Genomic DNA, 24,974 nt, shown 5'->3' on the forward strand with positions numbered 1-24,974 from the left:
TGAATTCCTGAATGAGTTTTAGTAGTTTGGGGGTGGAGTCATTTGGGTTTTCCACATAAATTATCATGTCATCTGCAAAGACAGAGAGTCTGACTTCTTCATTGTCAATCTGAATACATTTTATTTCTCTTTGTTGTCTGATTGCTGTTGCTAGGACTTCAAATACTATGTTGAACAAGAGTGGTGAGAGTGGGCATCCTTGTCGTGTTCCTGATCTCAGAGGGAAAGGTATGAGCTTTTCCCCACTGAGGATGATATTTGCTGTGGGTTTTTCATAGAGAGGTTTTATGAAGTTGAGGAATGTTCCCTCTATCCCTATGCTTTGAAACATTTTAATCAGGAACAGATGCCGTATCTTGTCAAATGCTTTTTCTGCATCAACTGCAAGGATCATGTGGTTCTTCTCTATTCTCTTCTTGATCTGTTCTATCACACTGATTTGCAAATGTTGAACCACCCTTGTATCCCATGGATAAATCCCACCTGGTCATGGTGGATAATCTTTTTAATGTACTGTTGGATCCTATTAGGAAGGATCTTGTTGAGCATCTTAGCATCCATATTCATCAGGGATATTAGCCTGAAATTCTCCTCTTTAGTGGGATTTTTGCCTGGTTTAGGGATCAGGGTAATGCTGGTTTCATAATAAGAGTCTGGAAATTTTCCTTCTCCTTCAATTTTCTGAAACAGCTTCAGGAGAATAAGTATTATTTCTCTTTGAAAGTTTGGTAGAATTCCCCGGGGAGTCCATCAGGTCCTGGGCTCTTTGTTTTTTGGGAGATAAAAATTAGGTCTTTTAAAAAATGGAGGGATGAAGACTTTCCTAGCCAAAACTGAGGTAATCTCACTACTATATCTGCATTACAAGAAATATGAATAGGAGTTCTTCAAGTTGAAAGAAAAGGGTGCTGAGCAGCAACATAAGCATATAAGAATCAAAACCACTAGTAAAGGTAAATATATAGAAAATGCTGAATACTAAATTATTATGATGATAGTGCGTAAATCACTTTAATTCAGGTGTAAAAGTTAAGACAAAAATATTAAAAATAAGCATAACTAAAATGTTAGAAGATACACAATATGAAATGATATAAGTTGTGACATCAAAAACACAAAATGAATGTGAGGGAGAGTAATAAAATTGCAGATTTTTGTATGTGGTTGAAGTTTTTGTCAGCTTGTAATACACTATTATAGCCATACGATATTTCACATAAGCACCATGGTAACCAAAATGAAAATACCAATATAATTTACACAAAAGAAAAAGGCCAAAATATTAAAACATACTTAAAAAAATTCAATGAAACACAATAGAAGAGAGCAAAGAAGAAAAGACAGACAAAACAACTACAAAACAAATACCAGACAATTAACAAGTGACAACAGTAAATAACTTCATTATCAAAAATAACTTTAAATGAAAATGGATTAAACAATATAATCAAGGGTGCCTGGGTGGCTCAGTGGGTTAAGCCGCTGCCTTCGGCTCAGGTCATGATCTCAGGGTCCTGGGATCGAGTCCCGCATCGGGCTCTCTGCTCAGCAGGGAGCTTGCTTCCCTCTCTCTCTCTCTGCCTGCCTCTCTGTCTACTGTGATCTCTCTCTGTCAAATAAATAAATAAAATCTTTAAAAAAAAATAATAAAAATAAAAAAAAATAATAAAAAAAACAATATAATCAAAAGACATAGTAAGAGTGTTGAATGGGAAAAAAGGCAGTATCCAACTATAATCCATCTGAAAGAAACTCACTTCAGATTTAAGGGCACATATAGGCTGAAAGGGAAGGCATTAAAAAAAGATATTCCAAGCAAATGACAACCAAAAGAGAGCAGAAGTGGTTATACTGGTATCAGATAAAACAGGCATTATGTCAAAACTGTCACAAGAATCAAATAAGGACATTTTATAATGTTCAAAGTGTCAATTCACAGTAAAATCACCTCCCACCACTTAGGATGGCTATTATCATACAAATAAGTATAAGTGTTAGTGAGGATGCGGAGAAAGTGGAATTACTGCACACTGTTAGTGGAAATACAACATGGTGCAGTTGCTAATGAAAACAGTAGGGAGACTCCTCTAAAAACCAAAAATAAAACTACCTTATGATCTTGAGATGTCACTTCTGGGTAGTTACCAAAAGGATGGGAATGAGGACCTCAAGGAGATACTGGATCTCCTATGTTCACTGCCCCACTCACTAACCATAATACCCAAAATGTGGGAACAACTTAACCAGACTTCAGCAGATGAGTGAATTAAAAAAAAAAATGCAGCACACATTCAATGGAATACTCTTCAGTCTTAAAAAGAAGCAAATTCTGTAACATGTGATAACGTGGATGAACCCTGAGGACGTCATGCTAAGAGATTTTAGTCACAGAAGTCAGTCACAGAAAGACAAATACTGTATGATTTCATTTATAAGAGACATCTAAAATAGATTCATACCATCAGAGAGTGGAATGGTAGTTGCCATCAGCTGGAGAGAGGGATAAATGAGGAGTACTAACTAATGGATATAACATTTCAGTCAAGCAAGATGAGTAAGCTCTAGGATCTTCTGTAAAACACCATACTATAATTAACAAAAATATATACTTAAAATTTTTTGATGGTAGAGCTCACATTTAAGTATTTTTACCACAGGAAAATGAAATACAAATTAAAAATAAGAAAAAAGAGATTAAGAGTCACTTATGGTTTGTCTCCCTCCCAATCCCATCTTGTTTCATTTATTCTTCTCCTACCCACTTAAGCCCCCATGTTGCATCACCAAAGGGGGTGGGATTATGGACATTGGGGAGGGTATGTGCTTTGGTGAGTGCTGTGAAGTGTGTAAACCTGGTGATTCACAGACATGTACCCCTGGGGATAAAAATATATGTTTATAAAAAATAAAAAATTAATTAAATAAATAAATAAATAAATAAAAAATAAGAAAAAAGAAATAATGTTGAAAACTTCACAACGATGATGGATGACATATAAACATTTAGATTCCAGAAGATAAGCAAACTGCAACGAGAATGGGCCCAAAGTAACCCACAATAAATCAGTTATCATAACTAAAATAAAAGCAATAAAAATATCTGCTGAGGAACCAGAAAGCAATGTCACCTAACCTATAGGGGAACATTAACTTGAATGACAACGGATCTCACATCCGAAGGAATGAAGACTAAGAAGATACACCACAGCAATTTTCAACTTCTGAAAGTACAAACATGAACTCTATATCTGGCAAATTCACCTTTTAAGAATGGAGAAAGAGAAAAGAGACTTTCTCAAAAAAAAAGGAAAACTAGATTTTATCACTAGCACACATACCACTAAAGAATGTCAAAAAGAAACTCCAAAAATCAAAGGTAGTAATATCACATGAAGGCCTGGAGCATCATAAGGAATTGGGAAAAACAGAATGGATTAAAGTAGTGGTAAATATAAAAGGCAATCTTTTATTTCATGAGTTCCCTAAATCACATTTGGTGGTTGACACAAAAATCATACAATATATATGATACTTAATATATGTAAAGGAATTTTTAATCAATTGTATTTTTTTTTTAAGATTTATTTATTTATTTATTTATTTGCCAGAGAGAGAGAGAGAGAGTGAGCACAGGCAGGCAGAGTGGCAGCAGAGGCAGAGGGAGAAGCAGGCTCTCCGCCGAGCAAGGAGCCCGATGTGGGACTCGATCCCAGGACACTGGGATCATGACCTGAGCTGCAGACAGCCACTTAACCAACTGAGCCACCCAGGCGTCCCTAATCAATTGCATTTTAAAAGTGCAGAGGATAAAGGAACCCAAACAGAAGTTATGGTTTCAATATTTTACTTAAGTAGTAAAAAGTACCACACAATAGTAAGCTTTATTATAAGTTTTATATGTATATTGTAACACCTACAGCAAACACTAAGGAAACTATAATAAGGAAAATACTTTAAAACACCATAAATAAATCATGATGCAATCCTAAAAAATGTCCAAATACCCAGAAGAAGGCAAGAAGAAATGAACAAAGGAATGAGAAATATAGAAAAAAAGAAACAAGCCATTAGGATTATGGCAAACAAAAATCCTAATATATCAATAATTACTTTAAATACTGTGAGTCAGGGTAAATGGGAGAAAAAGAAACATACTATGGTTCAACTAAATACTCTTTTAAGAAACTCATCTCAAACATAACATACCATCAGACTGAAATTAAAAGGTTGGACAAATATATATCATGTGAGTATTCATAAAAATAAAGCAAAGCAGCTTTATTAATTTCACACAAAGTGAACTTACTGGTAAAAAAAAAAATCTACTTGGGACAAAGAGAATCATTACTTTATCATAAAAGCATCAATCTATCCAGAAGACACTGCAATCCTAAATGTATTAGGCATCAAAAAACAGAGCTTCAAAATACATGAAGCAAACATTGATAAAACTGAAAGACAAAAAAAAAAAAAACACCCCATAATAATAAATGATGAATTCAATATGTATCATACAGCTATCAATAATATTGGGCAGAAAATCAGTAAAAATACAGAATTGAACAATAACATCAATTAATATGATCTATATAACATTTATGGACGATTCCCAACCAAGAGCAGATCACACATATTTTTCAACTATCCAAGAACATTTATTGACACATATAATGTGCTGGATCATAAAGCAAACCTTCACAAATTTAAAAGAACTGAAATCATATAGGATATATTTTCTAACCATAAAGGAATCAAATAAGAAATCACCAGAGAAGGACAACAGGAAAAATCTCCAAACATCTGGAAACTGAACAACACACTTCTTAAAACTCCATGGGTCAAACAAGAAGTCTCAGAGGAAACTTTTAAAATACATGTAACTGTATCAAAATGAAAATAAAACATACTGTTATAGGCTGAAGTTGAGCAATGCTGAACAGGAAATTTTTGTACTAACATGCTTACAACAGAAAAGAAGAAAGGTCACAAAGTGATAATACATTTTTCCCTCAACAAACTAGAAAAAAGAAACTCAAAGAAAGGTATAAGGGACACAATAATAAATGTAAGAGCTAAATTTTATGACATTGAAAATAAGACAAAAATATGAAAAAGCAAGAAAAAGCTAGTTCTTCAATAAATTCAGTAAGCTGGAAAATCTCCAGCAGGACTGACAAAGAAGAGAGAAGACAGCCATCATTGATGTCAGAAATAAAACAGTCCTGTAATCATTAAAAGGATACTAAGGGCAATGACACAATTACACCCCTAAATTCCACACCTGAGATAGAATGGACCAATTCCTTAAAAAAATACAAACCACCAAAATAATACATGTGAAACAGATAAACAAGATATTCCTATTAACAATTAAATAAACTGAGTCAGTAATTAAAAGACTGCGCGCGCGCACACACGCGCACACACACACACACACACACACACCAGGCCTAGTAAAGAATTTTACCAAACATTTTAAAAATTAGCATGTTCTTTATACAACATCTTCCAGAAAATAAACAGGAAATAACACCTCCAGATTTATTTTATGAGGCCATTATTACTCTACTAGCAAAATTAGACAGTCAGTACAAAAAATGAAAACCAAATTATAATTTAAAAAAAAATGAAAACCAGACCAATATTTCTCATGAACTTTGACAAAAAAAATCCTCAAGAAATTTTTAGCAAATCAAACCCAGTCTGGATAAAAAGAATTATCCGCAGGACCAAGTTGTAGCTTTTCTAGATATGCAGCACTATTTTAATATCTGAAAATCAGTCAACGTAATCTGTCATATCAAGAAGCTAAAAAAGAAAAGTCATATGATCATATCAACTGATACAGAAAAGTTACATGATACAATTGAACACATACCCCTTGATGGGGAGTTTTCTATCTAGAAATAGAGAATTTCCTCCAATTTTTAAGTAATATATTTAGAAAAACCAAACCTACAAACTAACATTATCCTCAATGAAGGAAGAATAAATATTTTATCTTTATGTTTGTATCTATGAAGTCATCTAGTCTGAAATTTATATGAACAAGCAAAATACCTATGATAGTCTAAAATCTTGAGAAAGTAGGAGGAATCGCTGCAGTCCATATAAATGCTTAATTTACAAGTAAAGTATGGAAGACAGCATGATAGTTGCAAAAGTACAGACACATAGAAATGAACAGAATATGAACCCAGAAATATATTCACAAAAATATGCCCCACTGATTTTTTGACAAAGATGCAAGAACAATTCAATGAAGAACAGCCTTTTCTATCAATAATGTTGAAACAATTAAATGCATATCCTCAGTCAAAAATATAAACCCTGATCCAAATCTTACACCTTACACAAAATTATCTCAAAGTGGACATAAAATTAAATGTAAATAAAACTGTAAAACTTTTAGGGAAAAAAGTGTAGAATCTTCAGGAACTAGGGATAAATGGAGTTCTTGAGTTTGATACCAAATCTCCATTCATAAAAGAAAAAGTTGATAAATTAACTCTCATCAAAATTAAAAATTTATAATCAATGAGAGACCTTATGAACGAGATGAAAAGATAAGTTACAGACTAGGAATAAATATTGACAAAACACATATCTGGCAAAGGACCTGTATTTGGAATATATAAACTGCTTAAAAATCACAATAAAAAAACAACCAATCAGGGGCACCTGGTGGCTCAGTTGGTTAAGCATCTGCTTCGGCTCTAGTCATGATCACAGGGTCTTGGGTTCAAGTCCCACACTGGGCTCCCTGCTTAGCCGGAAGCCTGCATCTCCCTGTCTCACTCCCCCTGCTTGTGGTCCCTCTCTCACTGTGTCTCTCTCTAATAAATTAACAACATCTTAAAAAAAAAGCAATCAAATTAGAAAATAAGTAAAGGACATTAACAGATGTTTCATTTCATGAAAATATATTCAACATCACTGGGCACTATGGAAATGCAAATTAAAAATTACATAAGATATTACTACACATCTATCAAAACGCTAAAATTTTAAATGATTTTGAATACTGATCAAATAGTGGCAAACATTCAAGACCCTCTATCTTTTCTACATTGCCAGTGGAAATGTAAAATGGTACAGACACACTGGAAAATAGTTGAAAATTTCTTTTAAAAAAATAAATATATACTTGCCATATGACCTAGCAATCATATTCCTGGGCATGTACCCCATAAAATTAAAAAATTATGTCCACAACACAAATTGCAAATGAATGTTCATAGAGGCATTACCTTAAATAGTTAAAGACTGGAAAAGGTAAAGTATGAGAACATGTAGACCTGATGTTTTTTGTTGGGAATGTGACTGTTTAGAAATTTAATTTCTTTTTTTAAAATGCATATTTTCTATTTAAATTTATTTAATTTTTTCCCAGTTTTCTCTCCCTTCTCCTATTGTTCTCTGCACTATTTCTTATGCTCTACCTGTGAGTGAAACCATATGATAATTGTAATTTCCACCACTTCCTCCACTGCTGAAGTCTTATGACATCTCAATTAAAATGACTCTGTATTTAGGGTGTTATTCTTAGCTCCTTAACCCACTTTCTTTTCCTCTCAGACCCCTGCTAATACTTTAAACAACATTTTTGGATAAGAGATTCTGGAGTTCCAAATTTGAAAAGTAGTCGTTCTATTCAATCTGCCTTCATAGTAATTGCTGCATTACATTTGGGCTTCTGATCTGTTTGCCCAATAATTCCTTGGGGCGGAAGGCACTCTTTTTCCTCCTGCCAACTGCACCTTAATGATACAAAAAACATAAATCAACAGAGCATAAAAGAAAACTTACCTTTATAAATGAAGAATGTGGATACAATGTTCCTGATTTGTTGTATGCATACACCAGGAAATGAGGGTCTAAAAATGACCTAATTCAACCAAAGTAATAACACTTCATTATAATAGTAACATGAACAAAAACAGATCATGAAATTAAAATTCACTTTCAATATTACACGTTCAAATATCCAAAAATTAAATGGACTCCTCTTTTCCATTATTTCATTGCCTTCTGATAGCATATTTTATATAAGAAAAAATACTAAGCAATATAATCTATAGCAGTAGGGACACCAGAATGACATAGATTTATTATACTAGAAACCAGGACTTCCAGATTCCCATGGCAAAGTCTTTTTTTAGATTCAACAATCAATAAATCTCATAGCATAAATATTTGCTAATTTGTTAATATTTTCTAAGAAGTAGCCACAGACTGATAAGAAACAAAAAATTTATACGCTTTTTCCATTAGTTTTCATGAAATTATACTGTGGTGAAAACAACCCCCCAAATTCTCAATGCCTCGAAACAACAATGATTGTTCTTCACAAGTTTATTGCAGGTTCAGCTCCACAAAAACTTCATTCTGGAACCTGGAAAAAGACATACCTCCTACCCCATGGAACCTACCTTTCTTGTAGCAAAAGGAGAAAAGAAATTGTAGAACCATACAGTAGTTCTTAAAGCCTTTGTTTAGAAGCAGAAGACTAGTGTTTTGCTCAGATTTCATAAGCTGCATGAATTCTACAGACAAGCCTCATCTAAGTGGTACGAAAGTGTAATCTTCCCACAGAGAAGATAGTGATTGTTATGGAACAATCTGACCACAGTTTTTACTGCTCGGAGACCACACTAGTTATTGCCAGGAGACTATGGTTTCCCAAGGACTCCAACACCAAAGGGCAGTTCAAGACCAGAATAAAAGAGGGACCAGAGCATTCATGGAGTGTGTCCATTTACCTCTACTTCTCTTTTTCCAATCCTGCTTCATCTTCTCTCATTCCTGACAGCTCTTCCTTTCCTCAATTCAAATAAGGAAACTAGAGAGCTTCCCAGACAAAACAAAACGTGTTTATCAGCTCATATTCCACATGTATTCAAGGACAATGCCAAACGTCCTGTGTTGCTTTAGGTGCAAGTACCTGGAACACGGATTCTGGCCCAAGGGCAGAGCCAAATTTTAGTAACTAAGCAAGACAAAGAGGTGGTGGAAATGGGAATCCAGAAGCATCTGCCAGGAAAATTCAGCAGGTTTTTGACGAGCATAATTTAAAGGATAAAACTTTACTTTGCAAGTTCATTCACCCTGGGTCCCTTTTTCTTTTACACAAAACAACAAAAAGTCTGCCTTAATCAGTGAATTAATAGAGATACACAGGTCCACTCAATGTAAAAAAAAAAAAAAAAAAAAAAACAATGTAAGGAAAATGAACAAAAGTGTAGAAGGCAAAACTTAAAAGCAAGTTCCTAATGAAACTGAACCAAGAATTTGGTTAAAGAAAATAATTATTATTTCAAGGGAAGTTAGTAAGTTAAAAAGCTAATAAACTTTAAGAGAAGATTGTTTCAAGGAAAAAGATACCCTGAAACCAAATGATGAATCTGAAACTAAAATAAATAATTCATTAAATGTGTCAAAGAGAATCTGTTTGCAAAGAACAGAATTGGAGTCCTAACCAAAAAAAGAACACATTTTGCTAGTAAAAAACGTGGTCAAAATAAAGATTTGAAAATAGTTGGAGGAAAATCTATACATAGAGGGAAGATCCATAAGACTCAGGATGAAACCATAGATTTCTGTAAAACTTTTAAAAATGTGAGTGATTTAAAACCAAAATGAAAAATTAAGGGATTTATTCAATTGTGAGAAGAAAAGGGACGTTTTCAGATATGCACAGATTCAGAAAACATGCCATCTGAAGAAAATGATCTGAAAATAATCTAAACAATATCTACGTCAGCATAAAATTGCAATAAAGGGAAAAAATACAAAGGAAGCAATAAAAAAACTTGGAAAATACAATAGAGTTGTTAAATAAATAAAGTGAAAGCATTGGATTTACATCTTAAATGTAAAAAGAATTTTAAAAATACTATAGGAATATTATAATACAAATTCGGAACGTGATAGACACAGTGAGGAATCAAGTATTAGTATAATGATTATATGAATATTTCATTTTTATAGCAATAAATCCTATAAGCAAAGGAAGAAGACAATCAATAGGTTAGATAGCATGTTTGCAACATATAAAAGAGATAAAGAATTAGTATCTACAATGAACAAAAATTCCCACAAATTGGTCATGGGGAAAAAAAATTCCCACAAATTGGTCATGGGGGAAAAAAAGAAAAGCGGAAAGGTAAGCCATAGATTGAAAATAAATGACCCAAAACAAATAAATAAAAAGGAAAACTGAAAAGGAAAACCAGAAGCTTCGGAGAAGCAATTCAATTAGAATAGTCAGTAAACATTTGGAAAGATAATATTACTATTATTATTATTATTATTATTATTAATCAGGGAAGTACATATTAAAATAACAATAAAATAACATTTCTTATGCATTAATAAAAATAAGGGAGTACAGATACTCTTTTTATTGAGAATGTAGAGAACAGAAATGTTTTTGAATTATTGGTCTGAGTGAAAACTGGGATAAACCTTCTAAAGTAAAAATTAGTAGCATATAGCACTCTTGAGAATTCTATCATTGATAATCCATCAATTTCACTGGTGCCCAGAACATCATGCCCAAAGACATCTATAATATGGCTTTTCTTACTATAAATATATAGGAGGATAAGTAATAAATGAGATACAAACTATAAGAGACTCTTAATCTCACAAAACAAAAGGAGGGTTACAGAGGGAGGTGGGTAGGGAGAGGGTCGTTGGGTTATGGACATTGGGGAGGGTATGTGCTATGGTGAGTGCTGGGATGTGTGTAAGTCTGACAATTCACAGACCTGTGCCGCTGGGCCTAATAATACATTATATGTTAATTTAAATAAATAAATGAATAAATAAATCCTTTAAAAAATAATAAATGAGATATATATTGGATAGCTACATAGTATTTACAATCAATGAACTCATTCTGCACAAATTGGTATGAACGACTCTCAGATAAAAATGTTACGTGGGGTGCCTGGGTGGCTCTGTTGGTTAAGCATCCGATTCTTGGTTTTTGCCTCAGGTCATGATCTCAGGGTCCTGAGCTTGAGCCCCCCTAGGGCTCAGCATTGGGCATGGAGCCTACTTAAGATTCTTTCTCTCCCTTTCCCTCTGCTTCTCACCCCCACCAACTTCCCACAGTTTCCCTCTCTCTCGCTCTCTCTTTCTCTCTTGCTCTGGCTTGGAAAAAAAAAAAAAAAAAGTTATACAAACTGCAAACTGTTACACAACAAGCACAACCATAAAACCAGAACCACATAATAAGTACTATCATGAGTAAGTAACCATAGTAATTCTGCTAATGGTGGCCAGGATTGCCCAGGGGTTTGAGATTCAGCTGAATGTTGGCTGATCTATGGAATGATTAGGCCAATATAAAAAATATTAGACTAATACAAACTATGGCTTTTGTGTAATAATGATGTGTAGGATCATCAGTTATAACAAATATATCACTCTGGTGGGGTACATTGATAATGGGAGAGACTACACATGTGTGGAGGCAGGGGCCATACAGAAACTTCCTGTACCTTCCACTCAATTTTGCTGTGAACCTAAAACTGATCTAAAAAATAAATATTAATTTGGAAGCGGGAAACAGGAAAAGGCAAATAGCCAATAATTGTTTGGGGAAGTTTTTTAGGGAACTATAAATTGACACAAAGATGTGGTATAGTATTTTAGCACATCTTGAATGCTTTTGAAAATCTAAGCTGCTACTGTCTCTTCAGAAACTGGCAATATCTCTCAAAAATCCTAATACAAAATGTGACTAAAAAGGAAGGTTGTGAAAATTAAATCAGTTACTACATACAGATTGCTTGGAAATATGCCTGGCAATTGGTATGTACTCTATGAATGTCTGTTACTTTTGTTGTTTGGGTTGTTATTATTATCTCTATTATTACTATTATTCATACTTTTTGATTCAGAAACTCATTGCTTGGTATTAAGCCTACAAAACAAAGTATCTATTGCATAAGAATATACATATAAGGATGTTTATTGCAGGACTCTATAGTGACAATCCTTGGAAATAACTTTATTACCTTATTATTACGTGCCATACTACAGACTGTTACCTATTAAAGAATGAGTTAAGATATATACATAGAGGAAGAAAATGAATACCATTATTAAACAAGACCTCCCAACTGCAAAACAGTATTTCCATTTCTCTAAAAACAAACCTTTTTGGTAGGTTTCTACAAATTTAAAGGAAAGGTGAAATTGGTAAAATGGTGGAAAGATAGATACAAAGATATTAATAATAGTTTCCTCACAGAGTGAAAATTTAAGATATTAAAAAAAGTTATATAATAGCAAGTAAATGTTTAAAATATAAATGTATAAAATGACATGAAGAACAAAATTAAACATGGACAAATAAAATTATTGTCTTGATCATTACAGTTGTGGCTATATTTTAAAGAGTTACAGAGACTAATTTTCACTTATCTGGCATACATTAATTTTGCATCATGAAATTAAAATTTGGCTCGATTTAAAAATCTCAAGATGAAGACTTAGAACTCTAGATTGACTTGAATCACAAAGATGTAACATTAAATATAATAGTCATGCTCTTATTTAGGCTCAACTTAGGGTACTAACTAAAAATTTCAGAAACTAAAACAACTGTATGAAAAGAAGAATGTCCACTCACTGTTTTTCAAGATGGAGAGTGTACATTTTCTGATCAATTTTGATGGCATAAGTGACCTACAGCAAATTATTCAAGAAGAATGTAATTATTAGAAATTCTGAATTCTTAAAAATCAAAATCCATAACTTCTTAAAATGTATTTACTCATTCGCTGAGACACAGATCATATCACACATCTCAGAATTATATATATATATAATATTGACATAATTGTAATCTTCCTTCAATCTTGGAATGTATGACAGAATTGATCATAATTACATTTAAATAAAAATCAAAGTGTCTCAATTTATTTCAAAACTAAGAACATTAGCCACAAAATTTCAATCTAAAATGGTTACATTTAAAAATGTTGAGTAATCTTTGAAGGAACTTGAATTTTATTATCTTTTTTCTACTTTGCAATTTCTACCCCAAGTAAATTTAAAAATTAAAGATATAACACAGGTTCCCTTTTAAGATTAAAGAAAGTATCCCTAACTGTAAGAACAGTCTTCATCTCACAGTCCTCTTTAGGAATCGCCTCAGCTACAAAGGGTCACCTCACACCAAGTCACAACTTTCTGAGACAGCCCACATTTAACAAGAACCCCTTCATCCCAACTCCAGATATTGAAGGGCCATGCTAGCTTCAAATTTTGTTGAGAGTTGGTTGAGTCTCCATCTCCCCCTTCCCCCTTCCTCCCCTCCCCTTCCACAGAGGTTCATCACAAGAGCATAACCTAATAAACAGTCTTCACAGGAATCTTCTCAAAGACTGCATCCTAAAGAACCCAATCTGTGATATCATCATAAAGCACATTCTTCATGGCATAGCACATGGTCAATGTGGGTAAATTTTCCACATTTGCAAAGAATGTAGATTTTTGGATACTGTTTTCTGCAGAAGTCATTTTAAATGTCTCATGTTCAGTCTTCTGTAAGCTTACAGCTATTGAAAAAAGTGTATTGGGCCATATGAGTGGCATAGTTAGTTAAGAGTCTGTGTCTTCATGTTGGCTCAGGTCATGATCTAAGGGTCATGATCTCAGAGTTGTGAAATGGAGCCTCACATCTGGCTCCCTGCTCAGTGCAGTCTGCTTAACTCTCTCTCCCTCTGTCCCTCCCCCTTCTATAAAATAAATAAATAAATCTTTTAAAAAAATATGTCAACTTCTTCCCAAATTATTGTGATATTATTTCTTTCTCCTCTTAATCTACAGTTTTCTTCATTACATATTTTGAATCTTGGTTGTTGGGTGCAAACAAGAGTAAAATTAGCAAAATTGCAAACAATTAAAAAGTATGCCTCAATGTCATCTTCAGAATATGACTCAACTTTGGGGTTGTAATTTCTTCAATTTCATCCATTATCACTTAATATACATTATGACAAGATTTCTTCTTCAACCTATGAATAATGTAGAAGTGTATTTTTATATTCCCATACACATTTTTAAAACTTGTTAAGATTTAAATTAATTGAGAGGTGCCTGGGTGGCTCAGTGGGTTAAGCCTCTGCCTTTGGCTCAGGTCATGATCCCAGGGTCCTGGGAAGGAGCCCCACATCGGACTCTCTGCTCAGCAGGGAGCCTGCTTCCTCCTCTTTCTCTCCCTGCCGCTCTCTGCCTATTTGTGATCTCTCTATCAAATAAATAAATAAAATCTTTTAAAAAAGATTTAAATTAATTGAATTGTTAAAGATACTGTATTGTCAATATTTGATTTTTAATGTTTTTCCTTTTGTCAGTTTTGTTGAATAATCTGCTTATTCCTAAGAAGAATGTGTATTATAACTATAGAAATAAAGGCAAATTATAGCTGGATTAGAAAAACACTATCTTTACTTCGGGGTTGTCTAGAAGTTTAGATGTTTCTGACTCCCAGCTAAGACAAAGGCAGTGAGATTTGTAAGGTACTTTTTAGGGTTCGAAAACTCTCTTGGCCAACGATAGCTTCTTTAATGTTTCCCTACCTAGTTTGATGAGGCTGGCCTGGCTACTGAGAGAGTCACTGAAAGCTTTTTAAGGAGTTCTCCAAAAGCCAAAATCCACCCCTCCCCAACTAAGTCTTGTTACTTCAAGCAGAGACTTGGCTTGTTCCAGAAGCACAGAGTTTGGGTTCACACGTATGTTTCTTGAATTCCTGATATTTGCCTGAATTTTCTATCTCTTGCTGCATCATATGCTTTGTCATTACAAAAAAGCCTCACAGTTATACCCTGTAGAGACTAGTGAGTCCTAGTGAACAGCAGAGAGGAGAAAACAATATATTCACTGTGATGGGTTCACTTCTGTATTAATCCATCAAATAAAATATCTTACTGCTCAAATTGTCTTTATCTTTCTAAATCCTTTTATGATTTGTAAACCAACATTTGAGAAAGATATATGAAAGTGATTTGAAAATTTGCCCCTCTAGTGCAATCAATTCTTATATATGCTGAGAGCATTTTTTTATATTCACTGCTCATTTATACCAATTGATAAAAGATATGAGAACCAGGAAATCCAAGGATATTGCTAGTCTGACTGCTGCAAAATGTATTTTTATCCATTTCCTCAAGAACATTTTTAAATATATCCAAATTTAGAATTTTTATATGTTCTTAATGAACTGAATATTAAGTAATGATGTTTATCCCTCATAATGGTGTATGGATGTGTGTTCTAAATGTTGATACTTTTCTACTTTTCTCATGGATACTTGTGTTTGCTTTTGGTTAGCATTTTCCCAGTATATGTCATACTCCTTTAAACAGTTTAAACTCTCTGGATATTTATTTTTGGTATAATGGCTTTTATGAATACATAATCGTTGGATTTTTTTGGTGCCATAAAGGCGAACAGACCACCCAGTCTATAAAACCTGCCCCCGTGTCTAACAACGCTCCTCTGAAATCCGGCCACTGAGGTTCCAATCCTTGGATTCCTATCAGATCCCTGAGTGTCTTTACATCAACACTTCTTTCTTTCTCTTTCTTTTTCTTTTCTTTCTCTCTTTCTTTCTTTCTCTCTTTCTTTTTCTTTTTCCTGATAGACAGAGATCACAAGTGTGCCAAGAGGCAGGCAGAGAGAGAGGAGGAAGCAGGGTCCCTGCTGAGCAGAGAGCCCGATGCAGGGCTCAATCTCAGGACCCTGGGATCATGACCTGAGCCGAAGGCCGCGGCCCAACCCACTGAGCCACCCAGGCGCCCCTAAAGCACTCATTTTAAAAAAGTGATTTCCCCAGGATGTCTGGGTAGCTCCGTTGGTTAAGCCCCTGACTCGATTTCAGCTCAGTCATACTTTCCCTTCAAGAGTTGGCGCCCGCATCAACTTCTTCCCTCAGTGGGGAGCCTGCTTACGATCCTCTCTTTTCCTCTGCCTCTGCCTCTAACCCCACTCGTGCACTCTCTCTCTCTCTCTCTCTCTCTGTCTCAAAAATAAATAAATAGAAATTTAAAAAGTACTTTCTTACCCGCGTTTCTGAAACTTCACCATCACTGGTATTTGTCTCAATCTTCCGTGGCACTGTAATTTGCAGAAGCGATGGTTCAAGATCTACAGTAAGGAAAACACGTGTGAGCGTTGCCTAGAGCCTGGCAGCATCCTTCTTCCCGCGTCCCGTCACGTCCCGTCACATCCCGTCACTCTTTGAACTTCCAAGCCCACCCCCGAACACGCACACAGGCACGCCAAACCAGACTTTGTACGTCAGCAGCAGGCCAGGAGGAGGCTGACTCTAAACGAGCTCTGACCAGACACCGGGCGCTCCCCAGCCGGACCCGGGGTTCTGGAGCAAAGTTCTGGGGCCCGCCAACGCCCAGAGGCTCTGCGACAGGTGGCCCTCGATGGGGCAGGGTCCTTCACTCACGATGGCCCTCGGAGGTCAGCCGGCCCAGGCCTGAGAGGATCAGCAGGAGAGACAGCATTGCGGGGCCTGCCGGCCTTGCCACGGTGATGGCTGTTGGCTGCGAAACGGCGGCGGCTCCCGCTGGGCCCGGCGTTCGCGGCGGGTGGGGCGAGGGCCCGCAAGGTCTGAGGCGAGGCGTGGGGGAGGGCGGGGCGAGTCAGCTTCGCCCACCCCGCCCTCTCGGCGGACTAGCCCGCGCAGCCGCAGTCGCAGTCCTGGCCGCCCACCCACGGCACGCTGCGCGGAGAGACGGTCCAGGGGATGCACCAGTCAGAATATACTGCTTCCCTCGTGGGCTTGAGTTTTATTTTTCAAAACGAGGACTTTGGAAACGCATTCAGGGATGACGAGAGGGTCCTAAGTGCATCTTCTGCAGATGGGCTGTTTGCTGGTGAAGTCCTTGGCAATGTTAATAGTCCACGTCGTAGTTTTCTGGCACAATGACTGAATTACTGTGGGGAAGGAAAACAGAAAATGGTAATTCACCATATGTTTGGTAGCAGACAGTTGCTTGTTTTAACCATATCTACCTCGGAATTTATAATTTGAGCCTCAGGTCAAAATAAACATACGTGCACGCACGAAGAGGAAAAAGAAAGGTATCTAAATTCTTCAATCATAGATAACTTTCTTTCTTAGAAAACTCTTTGGTTTAGGAAACTAAATGAAAAGGTAAATATGGAATGGGTGTGTCTGTGTGTTCTACTGCCTCAGTATGGTTTTGTAATTGAAGTGTTAGGCCAAAAAAAAGAAAAAAGAAAAAAAAGAAAGAAAGAAATCACAGATATGAAATGATCCTGAAACAACAACTTTATTTTCCCATTATTTATTTATTCCACTGTGTATAACTTAGCTTAGGATGATCTGGCTAGTAAAAGATGAAATGCTATAAACATTCGCGTGCATGTGCCCCTTTGGATCACTACGTTTGTATCCTTAGGGTAAATACCCAATAGTGCAATTGCTGGGTCATAGGGCAGTTCTATTTTCAACATTTTGAGGAACCTCCATGCTGTTTTCCAGAGTGGCTGCACCAGCTTACATTCCCACCACATCCTCGCCAGCATCTGTCATTTCCTGACTTGTTGATTTTAGCCATTCTGACTGGTGTGAGGTGATATCTCATTGTGGTTTTGATTTGTATTTCCCTGATGCCGAGTGATATGGAGCACTTTTTCATGTGTCTGTTGGCCATCTGGATGTCTTCTTTGCAGAAATGTCTGTTCATGTCCTCTGCCCATTTCTTGATTGGATTATTTGTTCTTTGGGTGTTGAGTTTGCTAAGTTCTTTATAGATTCTGGACATTAGTCCTTTATCTGATATGTCGTTTGCAAATATCTTCTCCCATTCTGTCAGTTGTCTTTTGATTTTGTTAACTGTTTCCTTTGCTGTGCAAAAGCTTTTGATCTTGATGAAATCCCAATAGTTCATTTTTGCCCTCGCTTCCCTTGCCTTTGGCGATGTTCCTAGGAAGATGTTGCTGGGGCTGAGGTCGAAGAGGTTGATGCCTGTGTTCTCCTCAAGGATTTTGGTGGATTCCATTCTCACATTGAGGTCCTTCATCCATTTTGAGTCTGTTTTCATGTGTGGTGTAAGGAAATGGTCCAATTTCATTTTTCTGCATGTGGCTGTCCAATTTTCCCAACACCATTTATTGAAGAGGCTGTCTTTTTTCCATTGGATATTCTTTCCTGCTTTGTCGAAGATTAGTTGACCATAGAGTTGAGGGTATATTTCTGGGCTCTCTATTCTGTTCCATTGATCTATGTGTTTGTCTTTGTGCCAGTACCATGCTGTCTTGATGATGACAGCTTTGTAATAGAGCTTAAAGTCCGGAATTGTGATGCCACCAACTTTGGCTTTCTTTCTCAATATCCCTTTGGCTATTCGAGGTCTTTTCTGGTTCCATATAAATTTTAGAATTATTTGTTCCATTTCTTTGAAAAAGATGGATGGTACTTTGATAGGAATTGCATTAAATATGTAGATTGCTTTAGGTAGCATAGACCTTTTCACAATATTTATTCTCCCAATCCAGGAGCATGGAACATTTTTCCATTTCTTTGTGTCTTCCTCAATTTCTTTCATGAGTACTTTATAGTTTTCTGAGTATAGATTCTGTGCCTCTTTGGTTAGGTTTATTCCTAGGTATCTTATGGTTTGGGGTGCAATTGTAAATGGGATTGACTCCTTGATTTCTCTTTCTTCTGTCTTGTTGTTGGTGTAGAGAAATGCAACTGATTTCTGTGCATTGATTTTATATCCTGACACTTTACTGAATTCCTGTATAAGTTCTAGCATTTTGAAGTGGAGTCTTTTGGGTTTTCCACATATAGTATCATATCATCTGCAAAGAGTGATAATTTGACTTCTTCTTTGCCGATTTAGATGCCTTTAATTTCCTTTTGTTGTCTGATTGCTGAGGCTAGGACCTCTAGTACTATGTTGAATAGCAGTGGTGATAATGGACATCCCTGCCGTGTTCCTGACCTTAGCAGAAAAGCTTTCAGTTTTTCTCCATGGAGAACGATATTTGCGGTGGGTTTTTCATAGATGGCTTTGATGATATTGAGGTATGTGCCCTCTATCCCTACACTTTGAAGAGTTTTGATCAGGAAGGGATGCTGTACTTTGTCAAATGCTTTTTCAGCATCTGTTGAGAGTATCATATGGTTCTTGTTCTTTCTTTTATTGATGTGTTGTATCACGTTGACGGATTTGTGGATGTTGAACCAACCTTGCAGCCCTGGAATAAATCCCACTTGGTCGTGGTGAATAATCCTTTTAATGTACAGTTGAATCCTATTGGCTAGTATTTTGGTGAGAATTTTCGCATCTGTGTTCATCAAGGATATTGGTCTATAGCTCTCTTTTTTGATGGGATCCTTCTCTGGTTTTGGGATCAAGGTGATGCTGGCCTCATAAAATGAGTTTGGAAGTTTTCCTTCCATTGCTATTTTTTGGAGCAGTTTCAGGAGAATAGGAATTAGTTCTTCTTTAAATGTTTGGTAGAATTCCCCCGGGAAGCCGTCTGGCCCTGGGCTTTTGTTTGTTTGGAGATTTTTGATGACTGTTTCTATCTCCTTACTGGTTATGGGTCTGTTCAGGCTTTCTATTTCTTCCTGGTTCAGTTGTGGTAGTTTATATGTTTCTAGGAATGCATCCATTTCTTCCAGATTGTCAAATTTGTTGGTGTAGAGTTGCTCATAGTATGTTCTTATAATAGTTTGTATTTCTTTGGTGTTAGTTGTGATCTCTTCTCTTTCATTCATGATTTTATTTATTTGGGTCCTTTCTCTTTTCTTTTTGATAAGTCGGGCCAGGGGTTTATCAATTTTATTAATTCTTTCAAAGAACCAGCTCCTAGTTTTGTTGATTTGCTCTATTGTCTTTTTGGTTTCTATTTCATTGATTTCTGCTCTGATCTTTATTCTTTCTCCTGCTGGGCTTAGGGTTTCTTTCTTGTTCTTTCTCCAGCTCCTTTAGGTGTAGGGTTAGGTTGTGTACCTGAGACCTTTCTTGTTTCTTGAGAAAGGCTTGTACCGCTATATATTTTCCTCTCAGGACTGCCTTTGTTGTGTCCCACAGATTTTGAACCGTTGTATTTTCATTATCATTTGTTTCCATGATTTTTTTCAATTCTTCTTTAATTTCCTGGTTGACCCATTCATTCTTTAGAAGGATGCTGTTTAGTCTCCATGTATTTGGGTTCTTTCCAAACTTCCTCTTGTGGTTGAGTTCTAGCTTCAGAGCATTGTGGTCTGAAAATATGCAGGGATTGATCCCAATCTTTTGATACCGGTTGAGTCCTGATTTAGGACCGAGAATGTGATCTATTCTGGAGAATGTTCCATGTGCACTAGAGAAGAATGTGTATTCTGTTGCTTTGGGATGAAATGTTCTGAATATATCTGTGATGTCCATCTGGTCCAGTGTGTTGTTTAAGGCCTTTATTTCCTTGCTGATCTTTTGTTTGGATGATCTGTCCATTTCAGTGAGGGGAGTGTTAAAGTCCCCTACTATTATTGTATTATTGTTGATGTGTTTCTTTGATTTTGTTATTAATTGGTTTATATAGTTGGCTGCTCCCAGGTTGGGGGCATAGATATTTAAAATTGTTAGATCTTCTTGTTGGACAGACCCTTTGAGTATGATATAGTGTCCTTCCTCATCTCTTATTATAGTCTTTGGCTTAAAATCTAATTGATCTTATATAAGGATTGCCACTCCTGATTTCTTCTGATGTCCATTAGCTTGTAAATTCTTTTCCACCCCCTCACTTTAAATCTGGAGGTGTCTTCAGGCTTAAAATGAGTTTTTTGGAGGCAACATATAGATGGGTTTTGGTTTTTTATCCATTCTGATACCCTGTGTCTTTTGATTGGGGCATTTAGCCCATTACCATTCAGGGTAACTATTGAGAGATATGAATTTAGTGCCATTGTATTGCCTGTAAGGTGACTGTTACTGTATACTGTCTCTGTTCCTTTTGATGTACCACTTGTAGGCTCTCTCTTTGCTTAGAGGACCCCTTTCAATATTTCCTGTAGAGCTGGTTTGGTGTTTGCACATTCTTTCAGTTTTTGTTTGTCCTGGAAGCTTTTAACCTCTCCTTCTATATTCAATGATAGCCTAGCTGGATATAGTATTCTGGGCTGCATGTTTTTCTCATTTAGTGCTCTGAAAATATCATGCCAGCTCCTTCTGGCCTTCCAGGTCTCTGTGGATAAGTCAGCTCCAGTCTAATATTTTTACCATTGTATGTTACAGACTTCTTTTCCCGGGCTGCTTTCAGGATTTTCTCTTTGTCACTGAGACTTGTAAATTTTCCTATTAGGTGACGGGGTGTGGACCTATTCTTATTGATTTTGAGGGGCGTTCTCTGAAGCTCCTGAATTTTGATGCTCGTTCCCTTTGCCATATTGGGGAAATTCTCCCCAATAATTCTCTCCAGTATACCTTCTGCTCCCCTCTCTCTTTCTTCTTCTTCTGGAATCCCAATTATTCTAATGTTGTTTCGTCTTATGGTGTCACTTATCTCTCGAATTCTCCCCTCGTGGTCCAGTAGCTGTTTGTCGCTTTTTTCTCAGCTTCTTTATTCTCCGTCATTTGGTCTTCTATATCACTAATTCTTTCTTCTGCCTCATTTATCCTAGCAGTGAGAGCCTCCATTTTTGATTGCACCTCATTAATAGCTTTTTTTATTTCAACTTGGTTAGATTTTAGTTCTTTTATTTCTCCAGAAAGGGCTTTTATATCTCCCGAGAGGGTTTCTTTAATATCTTCCATGCCTTTTTTTTTTTTTTTTGACCGAGAGAGAGAGAGATCACAAATAGGCAGAGAGGCAGGCAGAGAGGCAGGCGGAGAGAAGGGGGAAGCAGGCTCCCCGCTGCGCAGAGAGCCTGATGCAGGGCTCGATCCCAGGACCCTGAGATCATGACCCGGGCTGAAGGCAGAGGCTTAACCCACTGAGCCACCCAGGCGCCCCTCTTCCATGCCTTTTTCGAGCCTGGCTAGAACCTTGAGAATTGTCATTCTGAACTCTCAATCTGACATATTACTAATGTCTGAATTGATTACGTCCTTAGCCTTCAGTACTGCCTCTTGTTCTTTTTTTTGTGGTGAATTTTTCTGCCTTGTCATTTTGTCCAGATAAGAGTATATGAAGGAGCAAGTAAAATACTAAAAGGGTGCACCAACCCCAGGAAAATATGCTTTAACCAAATCAGAAGAGACCCCAAACCGTGAGGGGAGAGAAAGGGGATAAAAAGAGGTTCAGAAAGAAAGAAAGAAAAAGAAAAGAAAAAGGAATGAAAGAAAAGAATTAAAAAAAGAAAACAAATAAAAGTATAAAAAAGAAAAGAAATATATATATTAGATAAACTAGTTAAAAAACGTTAAAAAAGAAAAGGGTAAAAGTTAAAAAAAATTTTAGCAGAAGAAGAGAAAAAAATGAAAAAGAAAAAAAAATTAAATTAACTGCAAGACTAAAGAATCATAGGGAGAAAGCCATGAGTTCGTGCTTTGCTTTCTCCTCCTCTGGAGTTCTGCTGCTCTCCTTGGTATTGAAACCGCACTCCTTGGTAGGTGAACTTGGTCTTGGCTGGATTTCTTGTTGTTCTTCTGGGGGAGGGGACTAGTGTAGTGATTCTCAAGTGTCTTTGCCCCAGGCGGAATTGCACCGCCCTTACCAGGGGTCGGGCGGAGTAATCCGCTCGGGTTTGCTTTCAGGAGCTTTTGTTCCCTGAGCGCTTTCCGTAGAGTTCTGGAGGACGGGAATACAAATGGCGGCCTCCTGGTCTCCGGCCCGGAGGAGCCAAGAGCCCGGGGCCCCTCTCCTCAGTGCGCCCTCAGAGAACAGTGCCCAGTTACTCCCGTCTGCCTGACCTCCGGCCGCGCTCCGAGCTCACCGAGCCTGCGACCAGTTCAAGGTAACCCCGAGCTGTGAGTTCACTGTCAGCTCTGTCTCTGTAGCTGGCTTCCCGGTTCTAATACCTGTAAGCTCTGCGACACTCAGACACCCCAGATCCTTCTGTGACCCTGCAGGACCTAAGGCCACGCTGACCCAGTGTAGGCTTCGTCCCGGTTTAGCCTCTGGAGCGATGTCCGTCAGCGGAACAGACTTTAAAAAGTCCTGATTTTGTGCTCCGTTGCTCCGCCGCTTGCCCAGAGCCGGCCCCTCCCACCGGGGTCTATCTTCCCGTCACTTTGGATTCACTTCTCCACCAGTCCTACCTTTCAGAAAATGGTTGTTTTTCTGTTTCTAGAATTGCTGTTCTTCTTCTCTTCGATCTGCCGATGGTTTTGCAGGTGTTTGCAACCTTTAGATAAGCTATCTAGCTGATCTCCTGCTAGCTGAAGTAGTCTCAGCCTGCTACTTCTCCACCATCTTGACTCCCCTAGGTGTCTGATGGTTTTTGATGCAGTTGTAAATGGGACTAATTATATTCTTTTTCTGCTTCTTCATTATTGATATATAGAAATGCAACAGATTTCTGTATGTTGATTTTGTATTTTGCAATTTTACTGAATTTGTTTATCAGTTCTAGCAATTTTTTGATGGACTCTTTAGGATTCTCTACATACAGTATCATGTCATCTAGAAATAGTAAAAGTTTTACCTCTTCCTTGCTGACTTGGATGCCTTTTATTTCTTTTTGTTTTTTGATTGCTGAGGCTAGGACCTGCAGTACTATGTTAAATAACAGTTGTGAGAGAGGACATTCTTGTCTTATTCCTGACTATTGAGGAAAAGTTCTGTTTTTCCCCATTAAGAATGATATTAGCAGTGGATCTTTCAGGGATCACCTTTATTATGTTGAGTATGTTCCATCTAAACCTCCTTTGTTCAGGGTTTTCATCATGAATGAATATAGTAGTTTGTCAGATATTTTTTTCTGTATCTATTAAGAGGATCACATGGTTCTTAGCCTTTTATTAATATGGTATTTCACATTAATTGATTTGTGAATATTAAACTACCCTTGCAGCCCAGGAATAAATCCTACTTGATCACAGTGAATGATTTTTTTTAATGTATTGTTTTTGCATCCATTTTTATCAGGGGTATTGGCATGTAGTTCTCTTTTTTAGTGGAGTCTTTTTCTGGTTTAGGAATAAGGCATTATGCTGGCCTCATAACATGAAGTGGGAATTTTCCTTCCTCTTCTATTTTTGGGAATTGTTTGAGAAGAACAGACATTAACACTTCTTTAAATGTTTGATGGAATTCCTCTGTGAAGCTCTCTGGCCTTAGACTTTTATTTATTGGGAGGTTTTGGTTACTTGATTTAATTTCTTTGCTGGTTATTGGTATGTTCAAGTTTCCTATATCTTCTTGTTTCTGTTTTGGTAGCTTATAGGTTTCTCAGAATTTATCGATTTCCTACAGTTTGTCCAATTTGTTGGCATATAGTTTTTATAACATTTTCTTATAATTGGGAGCACCTGGATGGCTCAGTCTTTTAAGTGACTGACTCTTGGTTTTAGCTCAGGTCATGATCTACAGGTAATGAAATTGAGCACCATGTCACATTCTGTGCTCAGGGTGGAGTATGCTTGAGATTCTCTCCCTCTCCCACAGCTCTACCCCTCCCCCAACTCATACACTGTCTTTCTCCAAAATAGATAATTAAATAATCTTTAAATCTTTAAAAAATGTCTTTAAAAAATAATCTTTAAAAAAAATTCTCTTGTAATTGTATTTCTGTGGTGTTGGTTGTTACTTCTCTTCTCTCATTTGTGATTTTATATATTTGGGGCCTTTCTCTTTTCTTACTTTTTTTTTAAGATTTTATTTATTTATTGGAGAGATAGAGAGAACACAGGGTGAGAAGGGTAAAGTAGAGCTCCAGGCTGAGCATGGAGCCCAGTGCAGGGCTTGATCTCATGCTCCTGAGATCATGACCTGAGCTGAAACCAAGTGCCAGATGTTTAACCACCTGAGCTGCCCTG

General features: G+C 36.8%; 1 protein-coding gene across 3 annotated transcripts in view; it reads right to left on the bottom strand.

The window, feature by feature from the left end:
* Positions 1-16,696, bottom strand: part of LOC116581964 (A disintegrin and metallopeptidase domain 3-like) — a 109,285-nt gene extending 92,589 nt beyond the window's left edge. For 2 of the 3 annotated variants that reach the window (XM_032329299.1, XM_032329298.1), the window contains exons 1-4: positions 16,481-16,696; positions 16,085-16,167; positions 12,647-12,702; positions 7,810-7,888 (exon numbers count right to left, since the gene is read on the bottom strand). In XM_032329299.1, the coding sequence (XP_032185190.1) occupies positions 7,810-7,888; positions 12,647-12,702; positions 16,085-16,167; positions 16,481-16,538 (276 nt within the window). In that variant the 5' untranslated portion in view covers positions 16,539-16,696. Of the gene's footprint in view, positions 1-7,809; positions 7,889-12,646; positions 12,703-16,084; positions 16,168-16,480 lie in introns of those variants that run through there. The other variant, XM_032329300.1, reaches the window with a different exon arrangement.
* Positions 16,697-24,974: the final 8,278 nt, after the last annotated feature.

This window comes from Mustela erminea, chromosome 21 (genome assembly GCF_009829155.1).
Source record: "Mustela erminea isolate mMusErm1 chromosome 21, mMusErm1.Pri, whole genome shotgun sequence".
NCBI lineage: Eukaryota > Metazoa > Chordata > Mammalia > Carnivora > Mustelidae > Mustela > Mustela erminea.